The 18,083-nt window shown below is 38.9% G+C and overlaps 1 protein-coding gene across 8 annotated transcripts in view; it reads right to left on the minus strand.

The window, feature by feature from the left end:
- TFDP2 (transcription factor Dp-2) overlaps positions 1-18,083 on the minus strand; it is a 120,175-nt gene that overhangs the window by 49,708 nt on the left and 52,384 nt on the right. For 2 of the 8 annotated variants that reach the window (XM_070433540.1, XM_070433538.1), the window contains exon 1: positions 1,324-1,444. The exons of 5 other annotated variants lie outside the window; for them this stretch is intronic. Coding sequence is in view for 1 of the 3 variants with exons in the window: in XM_070433536.1 (XP_070289637.1) it covers positions 1,324-1,354 (31 nt within the window). In the remaining 2 variants the exon portion in view is untranslated. Of the gene's footprint in view, positions 1-1,323; positions 1,458-18,083 lie in introns of those variants that run through there. One more of the 8 variants, XM_070433536.1, reaches the window with a different exon arrangement.

The raw sequence follows: 18,083 nt of genomic DNA on the forward strand, positions 1-18,083 counted from the left end.
TCCAAAAACAAGAGATGTGACTGGTAGGATATTAATTGTAACTCAAACGCAGACTTCAAGAGTATTCTTGAAATGACCAACTCAATCAAGTTGTCACACATTCCGGGCTCACTCGGTATTGTTTAGGGTTAAGATTTTCTTCACAGTACCCAGATTCACATAGGATCTTGCATGTTATATATTCTTTGCCAGTCCAACACTAACATAATGGCAGTCACTACCCCAAGAGGCAGACAGCAAATGGTGCCACCCACACTCTCACACTGTGCCTCATAATAAACCATAAAGCTGTGGAATGCACCGGCCCCTTTATGTGCAAACAATGCCCGAGCTTCATTAGAATACAGCTGACATTTTCAAAGCACAAATACTTTTTAAGAAAAATGTACTGGGGGGAAAAAAAAATGAAACAGCCATAGAAGCTGAAATGTTTTTTTAAGTGTCAGGTTTATTCCAAGGATCCTGAGGAAGCCTATTTTACTGTTGACAATTTAAAAGTTTTCATAAATGAAAAAAGTGCATAGTTGCGGGCAAAGCTTATTTTATTAACTACTGGAAAGAAATGAAAGTAAAAACTATCATTTGAATTGCATTCACAAGCAATTAACCATGAAGTACCTTTAAAATTATGCATTTCCTCAACTGCTTCCTTAGTTCCTGGATGAAGAAAACTGAGCTCCGGAATTATTTTCTCATTTTAATTGATTTATATAAGTAACTGAGTGATAAACTAAACTTACTCTACCCTTCCCCCCAATCCCAACCCCCATACTCTAGTTTTCCTGTCTGCAACAAGCAAGGACGTCTTGAATTCAGCGTGCTCTTGGCTACTTATCAATGTAATTTTGCTGCAGTTGAAACTATATAAAATAAGCGCTGTAAAAACTCACCCAGCAGTAAGAAACAAAATGATCTCTCTTACCTGGTCTAAAGAAGCATGCCTCTCACTGCAGTACCCACAACACTCTACAGTCTTTGTTACCATTCACTGGAAACTTGAGACTGTGTCAGACATAAGCAATCGAGCTCAGGAAGCTCAATTTAAAATACTGAGTAAAACTAAAAAGATGCTCAAGAAAACTGGTGAGTTAACTGTCTTTCAGAAGACCTGTGAATATTATCTAATACAAAACGACACTTCAAAAGAAACTGAAAGTGCAGCTCTTAGAGACAAAAGAGACATTTTAATATAAAATCTTGCTTTTTTAAAGTAAAGGTTGATTAAATTATACCTAAAATAAAAGTAGTGAAATAAAATGCCTAACTCCGTTTTTCTAAAAAGCACTTGAATTTTAACTAGCTAAAAAATAAGATTAAACTTACTCATGAAACCTGCATAATTCGAATTGTACATGTCAGGATATTGGCTGGCTGCAAAGCAGTCAAAACGCAGGAGACCTTAACGCATCTTGAAAGCAGAGCGAAAACACCATGAGTTTCAGAAAGAAAAAGAAAAAAAAGGCCAAACTCTTGAAAAATTGGTCGGGGCTTTTCAACCTGTAATAACTGTCCAGCTCTTCAGGGAGGAAAAAAAAAGTCCTGGTCCTGCCCCCTGAGATAGGAGGCTATGCTTCAATGCCAAAATGAATGACAGGCCCATTTCTGATATCAACAAAGAGCAGCTTAGTTGGGCTTGGTTTTTTTTTCACTTTCCCACACAGTTAGAAGTTCTACATTTTCAGGTTAGTACCTTTATATCTAGGGTTAAGTACCTTTCTCCATTTTCTCAAGAGAGAATCCAATTATGTTGTCCTAGTTGTTTAATGAGTAAAGATACAGACCTAACTATTTTACTCAGTTTTTCCTGGGCAGGAAACCGAACAAAAGATGACCTCTGAAGGTGCTTTCAAAATCTATCCTTTGCCATGTCAGGTTACCATTGGACTAATTATTAATATTAATAAATTTTTCCTGCTTCTGGATTTCTGGGCACAAGGAGAAACAAAATGTAGGTAAGAAACATAAAAATAAGGTAACTGAGATTATAAAAATTTCAACTACCTAAATGTAAAAATTATTCACTAAAGTACATGTCTATGATTATACAAATTCAAAACAATAAACTCTTCAATCAACAATACATGTTTATTGAATGCCTGTTATGAGCCAACCACTATTCTGGGCTCTGGGGATAGAGCAGTGAACACAACAGACAAAGCCAAACAAAGACCCTGCCTTCAGGGAGTTTATCAGTTTCTATCCGAGCTCCCTTGTGCACCTGTCCAAGATGAGTGAGGCACCTCTGCTTATTCACTTGGTTATTACTTCATCGGAATGATGCCCTCTGACAGTGCGCCTCGCCAACAGAGGGAGGATTGTGCTTAGTTCAGGGTCCTATTCCCAGGGTCTAAAACAGTGCCTGTTAGACACTCAAACATATATTCAATGAAACAGATCAAAGGGAGGCTTTTCTTAGTCAAACTTTTCTTTGCAAACAGACTACGTACAAGTTACTCTTACATACCGATAGAGAATGATATCATGTAAGGGTGCAAATTAAATTGGGTTACAAATATATATATATATATTTTCACTTAAAATTGAAAATACAACCTATATATATAGCTTTGTATTTTTTCAGATTCTAAAATCTGTTTTCACTATCAGATATAAAATCACTATAATATGTGAGTAAAGGAAATGGTTAAAATTCTATACACTAAGTTTTTATGGGCTATCAGATTTCAGAGGACATTTGAATAAAAAAAGATGCATGCCTAAACCATTTTTTAAAAAATATATTTTATTGATTTTTTTTTTAAATATATTTTATTGATTTTTTACAGAGAGGAAGGGAGAGAGATAGAGAGTTAGAAACATCGATGAGAGAGAAACATCGATCAGCTGCCTCCTGCACATCCCCCACTGGGGATGTGCCCGCAACCCAGGTACATGCCCTTGACCGGAATCGAACCTGGGACCTTTCAGTCCGCAGGCCGACGCTCTATCCATCGAGCCAAACCGGCTTCAGCCTAACCATTTTTTTATACAGCACCGAATCAATTTCATGTATTAAAATCTTACATGTTGCTCTGACCGGTTTGGCTCAGTGGATAGAGCGTCAGCCTGCGGACCGAAGGGTCCCAGGTTCGATTCCAGTCAAGGGCATATACCTTGGTTGCGAGCATATCCCCAGTGGGGGGTGTGCAGGAGGCAGCTGATGGATGTTCCTCTCTCGTCGATGTTTCTAACTCTCTATCCCTCTTCCTTCCTCGCTGTAAAAAATCAATAAAATATATTTTTTTAAAAATCGTACATGTTTACATCTATTTACATACTCATATGAAAAATGTTTAACTTTCCACCTTGCTTCTGGTCATCTTGATTGCCTTTTAGAAACCACACAGAAAATAAGCACTTGCCTCTAACTTATCAGATCAGCCAGAAGTGCTCACCATGCTACCCAAGGCCAGGATATCCAGGGACTAGATACCTACTCTGTTCCATTCTTTTTTTTTTTCCCCAATCAGGCACTTGTTTTATTTTTTCCTTTTTTTTTTGTTTAAATTTATCTTTATTGTTGAAAATATTACAGATGTCCTCTTTCTTTTTTTCCCCCTCGATCCCTCTTCTCCCCACTCCCATCCCCTGCCAGGCCTTCACCCCACTATTGTCTGTGTCCATGGGTTATGCATATATGCATATAAGTTCTTTGGTTGATCTCTTCCCTCACACATTTAGTATATGTTCTAACAATAAACCCAATAGCAACTCAAGGTCAAGAATACATGTGTTGCCGAAACCGGTTTGGCTCAGTGGATAGAGCGTCGGCCTGCGGACTGAAAGGTCCCAGGTTCGATTCCGGTCAAGGGCATGTACCTGGGTTGCGGGCACATCCCCAGCAGGAGATGTGCAGGAGGCAGCTGATCGATGTTTCTCTCTCATCGATGTTTCTAACTCTCTATCTCTCTCCCTTCCTCTCTGTAAAAAAATCAATAAAAAAATATATTAAAAAAAAAAAAAAGAATACATGTGATGGCTGAGATCAAGTATAGACAAAATAAGGTGGGACCAAAGTAGGATTCCATAGTTCCTGCAAGAGCAATTCTTCTTTTCCCTAGCTATCATTCTTTCCTTCAACAAACACTTACTGAGCACCAGGCACTGAGCTAGACAAACTGACCTGCTCCGTGGATCTGACCTTAAGCCTATCTCTAGTCTTTCATAGATTTCCTTCTCCCTGTTTGCCTTCCTTGCCAGAAACCTTTCCCTAGTCCCAATTCTGCCCTTCACTCTACTCCCAAGCCTTTCTCGCCCGACAGCATAATCACTACCTCCTGTGTTCTTTTAGACTTGTTCCCCACAAGTGAATGACACACTGTGCGGAAATAAAATGCACCTTATGTAGATCCTCTCAAATAACATTTCTTTAATCTTATACAGAAAATCCACTTAAGCAAAATATTATTTACAAAGACTGATTAGCTGAAAAACACCAGACTTATATGCTAATTTATTTGGACTAGAGTTTGCTATGTTTCTTGGCAACATGAACAAATATTAACTACATTTTACAAATACATTTATGTTCTATAGACAGAAGTGACACTATGATAGCACAATAATAGTTTTTATTTGCCCCATTTCTGCTAAACTATCTACCACATCCATATTATGGAAGGAATGGAAATTAGCCATGTGATTTCCTATACATATTCACATTTTCAAGTAAAATGTCTAATCTTGTTTGTTTCCCTAAACACACACCACTTCCCTGATTAAAAAAACAAAAGAAAAGAAATAAGAGATACAATTTCTAATGTCCTCACAATGTCTAGAGCTACAGTATCAAAAATATTGGTAGCCTTAGCCACATGTGGGTATTTAAATTTAAACTGATTAAAGTTAAATTAGAATTTTAATTTCCCAATTGCACTAGACACATGTTAAGACCTCAATAGCCACACATGGCTAACAGTTACTGTATTAGACACTGCAGATACAAAACATTTCCATCATTGCAGAAAGTTCCATTAAACAGCTCTGGTCTAGACCCGTGGTCGGCAAACTGCGGCTTGCAAGCCACATGCGGCTCTTTGGCCCCTTGAGTGTGGCTCTTCCTAAGCCTTAGGAGTACCCTAATTAAGTTAATAACAATGTACCTACCTATATAGTTTAAGTTTAAAAAATTTGGCTCTCAAAAGAAATTTCAATCGTTGTAACTGTTGATATTTGGCTCTGTTGACTAATGAGTTTGCTGACCACTGGAGACAATAACTGCTTTAGAGAAGGAATATGGTACATTAGAGAAAGAAAGAACATTGGAGTCAGAATGCTTCATCCAAATTCAGGTATTAATTTAGTTATAAGGGATAGAAATTCAACTCAACTACTTTGACTTGAAAGGAAATTAGTTGGCTCAACTGGCTCACAGAATGCAGGAAAGGGCTAGGAAACCATAAAAAAGAACAAGTCACTGGCCCGCTGGTGTGGCTCAGTGGATTGAGCATTGTCCCATGCACCAAGAGGTAACTGGTTCGATTCCTGGGCAGGTAACATGCCAGGGTTGCAGGCTTGATCCTCAGTAGGGGGCCTGCAGGAAGCAGCTGATCAATGTTTCTATCTTTCTCTCCTTCTCCCTTCCTTTCTCTCTAAAATCAATAAAAAACATGTTTAAAAAAAAAAAAAGAACCAGTCAGAAATAAAGAATACACTAACTGAAATGAAGAATGCATTACAAGGAATCAACAGAATAGATGAAGCCTAAAATCAAATCAGCGATTTGGAATATAAGGAAGCAAAAAAATACCCAATCAGAACAGCAAAAAGAAAAAAGAATTAAAAAAAAAAATGAGGATAAGGTAAGGAGCCTCTGGGACAAATTCAAGTGCACCAACATTCACATCATGGGGTGCCAGAAGGAGAAGAGAGAATAAGAAATTGAAAACCTATTTGAAAGAATAATGACAGAAAATTTCCCTAACCTGGTAAAGGTAATAGATATACAAGTCCAGAAAGCTCAGAGTCCCAAACAAGATGAACCCAAAGAGGCCCACACCAAGACACATCATAACTACAAATCCAAAAGTTAAAGACAAAGAGAGAATCTTAGAAACAGCAAGAAAAAAGCAGTTAGTCTCCCACAAGGGAGCTCCCATAACATGGTCAGCTGATTTCTCAACACAAACTTTGCAGGCCAGAAGGGATTGGCAAGAAATATTCAAAGTGATAAAAAGCAAGGTTATTCTATCCAACAAAGTTATCATTTAGAATCAAAGAACATATAAAGAGCTTCCCAGACAAGAAAAAAAACACAATAAAAAATATGAATAAAATTGCAATACATATCTATCAATAATTGAATCTAAATAATAAAATAAATGAACAAGCAGAACCGAAAGACTCCTAGAGAACATTTTGACAGTTACCAGATGGGAGGGTGGTTGGGGGGATGGGTGAAAAGTTAAAGGAATTAAGAAGTACAAATTGGTAGCTGCAGAATAGTCATGGGGATGTAAAGTACAGCATAGGGGATATAGTCAATATTCTAATAGCATATGTATGGGGTCAGAGGGGTATGAGATTTATCAGGATGATCACTTAGTAAGTTATATAATGTCTAGTCACTGGGGTGTACATCTGAAACTAATATAATATTGTGTCAACTGTAACAAAAATTTAAAAACAAGAAAGGGTTAGATAACTAAAGTAGGAGGGTCAGGGATGCAGCTAGGTCTCAGGAACTCTAAGGTTGACCGGACTGTGTCTGTCTGTTGCCTCCGAGTTTCTCTCATATCAGCATCATTCTCTTTCACTATAATTCAGCATTCTTCACATAGTGGAAAACATGGCCATTGGTGTGTCATTAGTTTTATGTCTTACAGATTTCATTGATCTTCTCTCTTATCCTAGGCCTTAAAATACCAGGAAGACATTCATTGGCTGGTTTGGGAGTATATGGGAGGCAGCCGATCTGTTTCTCTCACATTGATGTGTGTGTGTCTCTCTCTCTCGAAAATCAATAAAAACAAATTATTGGGTGAGGATTAAAAATATATAAATATAACATGAAAAGTATTTCAGACAAAAATATGGTTCTTTGACCTACCTATGTAAACATATTATTGTTAATTTATTGATATTAAGTCAACCATCTTTACTTTCTTGAGACAAATGCTACTTGGTTCAAAGTATATAGTTCTCTTAGTATGTTAATTTTATTGCGAATACTTGGGTTTTTGCTTCTATAGTGTGAGACTGGTTGATAACTTTACTGTACTGTTGATTTTTATTATCTAGTTAAATCAGTTTTGCTCCATGTACTGGAAACCTCTAGTTTTATACTGAGTGTTTTATTGCCTGGATTATCTATTCATAGAAAAAGGAAAAAGCTTGCCCATAAAACTGTAGAATCTCTTTTAAAGTGATTTTTTTCGACATTTTCTATTTCTTTTACATAGAGTCTCTTTTAAAGAGATATTTTGGACATTTTCTATTTCTTCCAACATAATAGACTTTTTAAGTTTTCTACTTAAAAACAATCAATCTTAGTAATATATATTTCCCCAAAATAATTTTTTAAAAATATATTTTATTGATTTTTTACAGAGAGGAAGGGAGAGGGATAGAGAGTTAGAAACATCGATGAGAGAGAAACATCGATCAGCCGCCTCCTGCACACTCCCCACTGGGGATGTGCCCGCAACCAAGGTACATGCCCTTGACCGGAAACGAACCTGGGACCCTTGAGTCCGCAGGCCGATGCTCTATCCACTGAGCAAAACCGGCCAGGGCCAGATAATTTATTTCAGCAATATTTTCAAACTTAACTGCTATAATCTGATCATTTTCAAAAATTCTCTAATATTCCTCTAATGTTGCTAATATTTCCAACATTTTGCTAAATTACTTCCTAGATTTTGTTTATTAAAATCAATCAACCAGCTCTTTCAGTTTTACCATATTTCTATCTTCTGGCTTTATTCTATTTTGTTTTTATTTTTATTATATCCCTCTTCTAACTTTGCCTAACTCTGGGAGGTGAGTTCACTGCTTGTTTAGTTCCATTTTAAAATAATAAAGCATACACACAATTTTGACTGCATCCCATATGTGTGTGTGTGTGTATAATAATTTCTTTTTTTTAAAATATATTTTATTGATTTTTTACAGAGAGGAAGGGAGAGGGATAGAGAGTTGGAAACATCAATCAGCTGCCTCCTGCACTCCTCCCACTGGGGATGTGCCCGCAACCAAGGTACATGCCCTTGACTGGAATTGAACCCGGGACCCTTCAGTCCGCAGACCAACACTCTATCCACTGAGCCAAACTGGTCAGGGCTATAATAATTTCTTGTTATTTTTAAGTCATTGCAGTTGAAGTTTCTGCTTTGACTTAATAGCTATTTGGGGAAAGAAGTGACAGGCATACTTTTAGCATTAATTTCATATTTTATTGCAATGTGGTCAGATATAGGACCTATCAAATTTCTGCTTTATGGACAATATTGAAATTTTCCTGTTTTCTATTATGGTTACTGAAAGGGCGAGGGCTAGGCCCTCCACCTTGCCCCAGGGTAAAGGCTACACCCTCCATCTTGCCCCAGGGTAAGGGCTACGTCCTCCATCTTACCTTGGCCACGTGCTTGGCAAGAAGGTTCTTCCCGGAAGTCTAAGACTCTGCTAGCCACACCCAGGAACAAGACATCGACTTGTGCCTGGCCAATCGGCAGAGCACAGTCCTTTCTCCTCCCCTTACTCCAACCCCCTCTTTAAAACCCGTCTCTAGGCGGGGTTCTGTCTCTTGGCCACTTGGCTAGCCGATGTGTCGGTGAGTCTGGTGTACGGGGAGCTCAAGCTAGCTTGAAATACAGACTCTTATGCTTTTGCATCGGACTGCTGGCTCCCTGTTGGTTTTTTAGGGATCCTGAAATCTGGGCATAACAGTTACCTTCTGTAAATGTTCTAGAAAAGCTTGAGAGACATTCTCTATAAGGTACCTCGTGTGGGAGTTGAAGTAATTTGAGAAAAGTGTTCGCTTAGGGGGTGGCAGAGATAGGAAATTGGTTATATATAGGAGATTAACCACATATATAAAGTTTACACTTCTTTTACAAGACTGTTTGACTTTAAAAGAAACTACCAAACTGTCTTCCAAAGTGCCTGCACCATTTTGCATTCCCACCACTAGTGAATGAGTCTGATGCTCTGTATGGCAGCCAGCTGTTTGTTAACTGTCAACTTTTTAGGATTTTAGCCATTCTAAAAGGTGTTAGTGCTATTTCATTGTTTTAATTTGCAATTCCCTAATGACAAATGATAGTGAGTTATCTTTCATTATTTATTTGCCTTCTGTATATATTCTTTAGTGAGTTGTCTGTTTAGGTCTTTTGCCTACTTCATGGGTTCTTTTTATATATATTGATACAAATTTAGGTAGTTGAGTAATTTAATTTTATCCAAAGAGAGGTCTGACTTTTGCCCTTAGCTCCTGGGAGTTTATCTCTAAACCCTTGGAATGCTGTGCCTGATAAAAAGTGTCTTTGTTTATTTTAACTGGGGGCATTGGGCCAGCCAGATAGTAACAATGTGATTTAGGGTAGAGGCTTTGAGTCACACCTACAATAAGATTCAGGGTGGGAGCATTTGAGTCAGTGGTATCAGCTCGACCTCCTGAGGGATTGGAAACAAATCAGCTACAAGAGTACCTGGTCAGGTTTACCTGACTGAACCGCAGGGAAGACTGGCCACCAAAGCTCAAGCAAGCTTCTCTGGCTGGCAATGCTCTGTGCACGCTGTCAAGCATCGGTACTGGGAAAGCAAAGCTGTACCTGACTCCATGAGAAAAGAGCAACTAGAAGCTCCACATTTAGCACTTTTCTAGATTGCTCTGTGTGCCTTTTCCCGTGACTGGTTTATTTAAGTCTGTATCCTTCAACTGAAGTGAACTGTAACTGTGAGTATGACAGTTTTCAATGAATTCTGTGAGTCCGTAGGGAATTATCAAACCTAAAGATGGTTTTGAAGACCCTTAAACTAGTACGGGCAGCTTTTGTACACAGCTAACTTTGCAGTTGGCTAACTTCACAAAGTACTTTATCAGATATGTGTTTTGCTGTTGTATCTAAAGAGTCATTGCCAAAGCCAAGGTCACCTAGACTTTCTATTTTTTCGCCTAGAAGTTTTATCTTTTTGTTTCACGTTTATGTCTAGGATCCATTTTAAGGTTTAAGGGCTGTCTCTAGGTTCACTATTTTGTATGTGGACTTCCAACTGTTCCTTCCAGCCTATTTGTTAAAAAGACTCTCCTTTCTTCATTGAACTGCCATTCTTTGTCAAAGATCAGTTGACTATATTTGTGTAGGTCTACTTTTTTAAAAAATCATTTAAAAATATTTTTTTATTGATTTCAGAGAGTAAGGGAGAAGGAAAGAGACAGAAACATCAATGATGAGAGAGAATCATTGATCGGCTGCCTCCTGCACACCCCCTACTGGGGATTGAGCCTGCAACCCGGGCATGTGCCCTAACTGGGAATGAAAACCTGACCAGCTGGTTCATAGATTAAGGCTCATCCACAGAGTCACATGGGCTGGGCTATAGTATACCTTTTAATTCTCAAAAATTTCAACCTGCTATATCCAGTAATCTCTATATATCAGTGAAATCCTTTAAACTATAAATTTATGTCTTCCTTAACCTCAAGGATGTCTTCCATTTTGCCTTTGATTATTGCTTCTCTTCTATTTAATAGTCTCCTTTTTCCAGGAATAGTGTTTATCTACATACTGAGTCTTTATTCTCTGTACCTACCATTTTCATCTTCTTTATCCTTTACCACTTCTGTATTTTGGAAGACTTTCAACTGCTTTTCTACATCAATGACGTGTGTTTCTTCTGACTCCTACATTGTGGATTTTAATAGTACCTTAAATTTTAATGTTTATGGGTTTTGAGGATGAAAGGGCGAGGGCTAGGCCCTCCACCTTGCCCCAGGGTAAGGGCTAGGCCCTCCACCTTGCCCCAGGGTAAGTGCTCCATCTTACCTTGGCCACATGCTTGGCAAGGAGCTTCTTCCCAGAAGTCTAAGCCTCTGCTAGCCACACCCAGGAACAAGACACAGACTTGTGCCTGGCCAATCAACAGAGCACAGTCCTTTCTCCTCCCCTTCCTCCAACTCCCCCTATATAACCCGTCTCCACACAGAGTTATCTCTCTCTGCTTCCTGTCGCTGCGTCGGCAAGGTGGGGGAGCCGAGCTAGCTCGAATAAAGACTCTTATGCTTTTGCATCGGACTGGCTGGCTCCCTGATGTGGTTTCTTGGGGATCCTGAAATCTGGGCATAACAGAGGAGTCTTGAAGGCATTAATGATTCAAGATCCTTTGTAATCATCCTATGTCCCCTAAGTAGAGAGCCCTGGAGTCACTCTACATGGATTCAAATCTGGGACCCACCTCTTACTAATTGTATGATTTTGGGGAAGTGAGTTAACCTATTTACTTTAACTTTCTTGGAGATAATCATTTAATTAGATTTAATTAACTAATTAATGAAAGGTTTTAATACAGTATCTGGTACTCAATAAATATTTAGCTATTATTACTATAATCTTTGCTGGTATCTCAGTTGGTTCCCTTCTGTGTCAATCTGTTGTCTTTTCCGTACTATTTTAGATTCACTAAATAATTTCAATAAGAAAGCAAACACCATGTAATAGTATCTTGTTTCCTTTCTCAATATTTTCTAAATATGATTTCCCTCTGTACCTTAGGAATGAGATTTTCTTTTATTTTGCAGAATTTCTTAATAAGCCCATGATGGCTTTAAAAAAATACTGTCCATTATTTGAAAATTGGAAAAGTTATCCAGGTTTGTTGTTTGCTAAGAAAAACATTTTAAAATTCTAGTTGGCCTCTCCCCTTAACTGTCCACCTTGGTATTATTTGACTTTAACTCTTAGTCCTTAAGTTGGAGAAAAGATAGATTCATATAACTCTTAGTCAAATTTCTGGTGTTGAGCAGTCATATAATATTATGGTTCCTATTTTTTTTGGAGATTAAGGATCTTGTTGGGATCCCATTACAATTATATACTCCAGAACTTAGAATTTTGCTTAGCAATTCAGTCTGTCATGGCTTGAAGTCAATTCATGGATTCCAGATTAAGAATCCCCTGATTTTCTCCCTAACTGGTTTGGCTCAGTGGATAGAGCATCAGCCTGCGGACTCAAGGGTCCCGGGTTCGATTCCGGTCAAGGGCGTGTACCTTGGTTGTGGGCACATCCCCAGTAGGAGGTGTGCAGGAGGCAGCTGATCAATGTTTCTCTCTCATCGATGTTTCTAGCTCTCTATCCCTCTCCCTTCCTCTCTGTAAAAAAAATTCAATAAAATATATTTTTAAAAAAAAAGAATCCCCTGATTTACTAAAGAAGACTCTCCTGATCCCACTGTCTCACTGTATGATGTACGTGATCCGTTATTTAATCCTGGACACTGTGAACAGAACATAGTTTTCCCTAATTAAGAGTAGGGCCAAACCAAGAGGTGTTTCAGCTGGTGATTGGTATGAGGGAATTATTAAACTGTTCTCTTTACTCTTATAAATATATGAAAATTTCCATATTAAAAAGAGTCACTTGTGTGTTCATTTGAATTAGAGCCTGAAAAAATGCATACCACACCCCCAAATTTTCTTCTCTCTGCCCCTTCCTACTACTATTCCCTTCACATCTGAAAGTGCACCATAACAAGTCCACTCCCGCCCCTGCCTTTACAGAACTGTGGTCACCAAGGGAAGCAGAGAGGTGATGATAAGAGATGTGGGAGGGAGTAAAAGAGCCCTGGATGCTGCAGATAGCAGTTGCAATATCACAGCAGGTAGCTGCCAAGTTTCTAGTTGGCAAAGAGTCGGCTTCCTTAAACTGTGGGATGCAGTAAAGATGGGTAGAAAGTCTACTTTTTTCCTGCCTGCCCCTGCTATTAATTCTCAAGGATCTGTTTTACTTTTACTTATAGAAAATCCTCAGGTCTGGCATATTTTAATTTATGTTTCTAGTTTCTGATTCTATTTGCAACTCTGCTTCTCTGTGTATTTTCACCCATTTGAACTAGGGGATAACAGAAGAGATGGGTCTCCCTAGTTGGCTGCAAGCTAACCCCAGGCTTCCCAGAGTTGAATTACTGAGGCTAAAATAAAAGGTGCTACAATAATCTGGCACATGTTCAACCTATGAACAGCATATAAGTGGAAGAAATAGCTTCTGATCTATTCTTGCCTCCCTTAACTCTCAACCACACTACAATTTTACATAGACAGAAATATGCTTATTGATATTATTGAGCATACAGAATAGAGCATAGCAAAAAAAAAAGTGTTATTTTCTCTCAAGAAAGCTCTAAACTAGGTTAACAATATCAAGAAACTGTCAAGGGATGTAGGGTTTAATCCGAAGCATTGTAGCAACCAATTAGAAATATTCAAGTTTCTCCATAATAAAGTGCACATGATAAAACTCATAAATTAGTGAGCTAATACATCAGTTATCAGAGACACTCTTAAACTGAAAAATGAGCGAGCACACAAACAGTATTAAAAGCAATTAGCACAATGGGGTGGACTGAGATTATTTAGAGGTATTACTTCTTTAAATTCCTCTGATCTTGTCAATAATGTTTCATGTTAATAAAAGATTTCCTGAGAAAGACATGCACACAGAGCAATGTGCCAAGAAGAGTGACCTTTTATCTGAAAGACGTGATTTGAATTGTCTCTACCACTTGGGAAATTTAATTGCTTTGAGCCTCAGTTTTCAAAAATGGGTGTATTAATAGTACTTCTCTTGCAAGAAGGCTGTGCAGATGAAATGAAATAAGAAACATAACAGGCTTATTAGCACAGTTCCTGGCAAATAGTACTCAAAACACAACAGGATCTTTATAATAAGTAGATGGAACTCTTCTTTCAGAGGTTAATCCCTTGAAAATGCTGAGATAAAACAAGGTGGCAACTAAGGTCAAAGGTACTCCAGCACAGCTCTTAGAAAATAATAGGCTTAATAATTTTTTTTTTCTTTCATGGTTGACAGGAAGGAAGTAGATATTATCTAAGGTAGGCAGGAAACAGGTATTACCTCCAAAAGTTATCTAAAAAGTGATAAAGCAAGTTTTTGAATCCTGGAATTCCTAGCCATTTATCTACCTACATCAGCATTCCTTTAACATTCATCATGATCATGATGATGAAGAAGAAAAGATGGAGGAAGAGAAAAAGTACATCCTATCTAATAATAGACAAACATGGTAATTGACCATACCTTCACTACGCCTCCCATGGCTAATCAGCACGATATGCAAATTAACCACCAACAAAGATGGCGGCTAATTTGCATACTGCAGGCAGGGCGGGACAGCGCAAACTGCCAGTGCGCCCGCTGCCATCCAGGGCAGGCCTGCCGCCCCAGGACCCCATCGGTGGGTCCCCAGCGGCAAGGCAGGCCCGCCCCAGAAGCCACAGTAGCTGCCTGATATGGTATTAACTCTATCAGTAAGCACTTTGAAAGTCAGTGGCATAAATGCACCAATTAAAAGACAGATTATGAGGGTGAATCAAAAACAAAACCCACTTTAAATATAAAGACACATATAGATTAAAAGCAAATGAATTAAGCTGCAGCCTGTTTGCTCAGTGGATAGAGCATTAGCCCATGGACTGAAGGGTCCCAAGTTTGATTCCAGTCAAAAGCATGTACCTCAGTTGCTGGCTTGATCCCCAGTCCCTATCAAAGCATGTGCAGGAGTCAATCAATCAGTGTGTCTCTCCCTTTCCCTTCACTCTCTCTAAAATTTAATGGAAAAATATCCTTGGGTGAAGATGAACAAAAACAAAGTAAATGGATTAAGTAACATTAAAGAGATTATAAGAAAAATATATTCCAAATTTTGTTAGTTGTATAATGGTTATGTTTAAATTATTAACACCTAAGAAACTGGGTGAAGGGTACATATAATATGCTGTAGTATTTTATAGGTTTTTTTACATGTATGAGATTATTTCAAATTAAAATATTAAAAAATTAAAAATAAAATATTAATTGAAATGTGTATGCATTACATGAAAAATCTCCTAATTGCTTCTAGCATAATTTATTAAATTGTGCTAAAATTTACAAGGGTTCAACTAAAAAATATCTTAATTCTAAGTGATATAATACAAAATATATAATAGTGCAGTTATAAGCACTTATCTGAAAATAAAAATTTAAAGAAGTGAATTTAAAGAAGGGATTAGCCAAAGAAAATATATGCACAACCCATGGACACAGACAACAGTATGGTGATGGCCAGAGACAAGTGGGGGGCAAGAGCTGGGTAGAGGGGACAAAAGGCGAGAAATAGGGACATCCTATATAATAATAATAAAAGGCTAATATGCACATTGACTGAACGGCAGAATGACTGGTTGCTATGATGTGCACTGGCCACCAGGGGGCAGACACTCAATGCAGGAGCTGCCCCCTGGTGGTCAATGCACTTCCATATGGGGAGTGCCACTCAGCCAGAAGCTGGCTCATAGCTGGCCAGCGCAGTGGTGGTGGCAGGAGCCTCTCCCACCTCTGTGGCAGCACTAAGAATGTCCAACTAACGGTTTAGACCCGATCCCTTCGGGGCCTAAGCCTTTAGTTGGACATCCCCCGAGGGCTCCCTGGCTGCCAGAAGGATGTCTGACTGCAAGCTTAGGCCTGATCCCCCGGGGAGTGGGCCTAAGTTGACAGATGGACATCCCCCAAGGGGTCCTGGACTGTGAATGGGCGCAGGCTGGGCTGAGGGACCACACCCCCCCCCCCCCCCCCGCCCAAGTGCACAAATTTTTGTGCACAGGGCCTCTAGCGTAATTATAAGACCAAGTGTTCTCATTCTTTGAATAGCACACACATATTTATTGAGTACTTATAAAGGTCAAGCAGAGTGCTGGTCACTAGAGATATAACAGTGAATAAAATAAACAAGGCACAGTTCCTACCCATAGGGAAGTTTCATTCTAGTGGGAAAGTACTGACAACTAAATAGATAAGTGATGGCGAACCTTTTGAGCTCGGCGTGAAAAACCCTAACTTAACTCTGTCACAAATAGAAATTTTTTGATATCTGCAACCATATTAAAACAAAGACTTATATTTTTGATATTTATTTTATATATTTAAATGCCATTTAACAAATAAAAATCAACCAAAAAAATGAGTTCGCATGTCACCTCTGACACGCGTGTCATAGGTTCGCCATCACTGAAATAGACAATAAAATACAGTGTAGTAATGTAGAAATGGGGTAACACAGCATGCCTTATGAGCACAGACAAGACAAACCAAACCCAGATGAGGTGAAAAAAGGGCTACAAGACATCCAGTTCATTTTTAAAAAATTAATCTTCATCCAAGGGTATTTTTCCCATTGCTTTTTTAGAGAGAGTGGAAGGGAGGGAGGGAAACAGAGAGAAACATCAATGTTAGAAACACATCTCTATTGGTTGCCTCCTGCACCCACCCCAACAGGGCTGGGGATCAAACTTGCCTTTGACCAGGAATTGAACCCGAGACACCTTGGTGTGCAGGCTGATGCTCTAACCACAGAACCACAGTGGCCAGGACCAGCCAGTTAAATTTAAATTTCAGCCTTGGCCAGGAGGCTCAATTGGTTGAAGCATCATCTCATACACCAAAAGGTTGTCGGTTTGATCCCCTATTGGGGTGCATAGGGGAGGCAACCGATAGATGTTTCTCTCTCTCTCTCTCAAAAAAAAAAAAAATCAGCCCACCTGGTGTGGTTCAGTGGTTGAGCACTGACCCATGAACCCGGTCACGGTTCGATTCCCACTCTGGCTCAATCCCTAGTAGGGGACATGCAGGAGGCAACTGATGAATGATTCTTTCTCATCATTGATGTTTGTATCTCTCCTTCTCCCTTCCTCTCTGAAATCAATAAAAAAAATTTTTTTAAAAATCAATGAAAACATTCTCAGGTGAGGATTTAAAATAAATAAATAAAATTAAAATTTCAAATAAACAATGAATATTTTTTAAACTGTAAGTATGTTGTGGGGAGCTGATATAGGGTTAAGCCTCGGACTGACCTGTGGGCAAAGTCAAAAACAATTCCCAGCTTAGAGGGCACAGTCCTCTTAGCATAATTAGGCTTGACCTTATGAGGCTCCCTAGATCTTACTCGGGAAGCTAATGGGCTGAGGGAAGTGCAACAAGAACAAAAACAAGTAAAACTTACAACAGTGTAACTTACTGTGTAACTATGGAAACCACTACCTTGTTTACCGCTCACTATAAAATAAAGGCTCAGCTTGCCTTGGGATCCTCTCTCTGTGGCCTCAGCCAGGCACAGGGAAGATCCACGGAGACTGAGGAAAGCTAGAGAGTTCTGAACGCTGTCTCTGTGTAAAACCTTCTTCGCCGACTCCGTCCACACCTTTGGGAACCCCTGGACCCGCTGGGGCTGGACCCCAGCAGTATGTCCCAAATATTGTCTTGTATTTTTACTTGCTACATCTGGCACCCTTAAGTAGGGATGAGGTTTAATATATATATATATATATTTATATATATATATATATTTATATATATTATAAATATATATATAAATATTATAAATATATATTATAAATATATATATTATAAATATATATATATTTTTTTAATTGATTTTTTACAGGGAGGAGGGGAGAGGGATAGAGAGTTAGAAACATTGATGAGAGAGAAACATCGATCAGCTGCCTCCTGCACACCCCCTACTGGGGATATGCCCACAACCAAGGTACATGCCCTTGACCGGAATCGAACCTGGGACCCTTCAGTCTGCAGGTCGATGCTCTATCCACTGAGCCAAATCGGTTAGGGCAGGGGATGAGGTTTAGAAGTGTCTCAGAGGAAATGATACTTAATATGAAAACTTAATAAGCACTTGTCCCCAACAAATGTGCTGCTGGCCTATGAAGACAGCCATATAACAAGGATCTGAATCTGAAATCTCTTGACAGTCGAAGAGATCTTCCAGCCCTCAGATGACTACAGTGTTGGCCAACAGCTCCATAACAATAGATGAGAGACCCCAAGGCTGAGTCCCTTAGCTAAGCCATTCC

This window comes from Myotis yumanensis, unplaced genomic scaffold, assembly GCF_028538775.1.
Source record: "Myotis yumanensis isolate MYYU_CA2020_CCGP unplaced genomic scaffold, mMyoYum1.0.hap1 SCAF_14, whole genome shotgun sequence".
In the NCBI taxonomy this organism is placed as follows: domain Eukaryota; kingdom Metazoa; phylum Chordata; class Mammalia; order Chiroptera; family Vespertilionidae; genus Myotis; species Myotis yumanensis.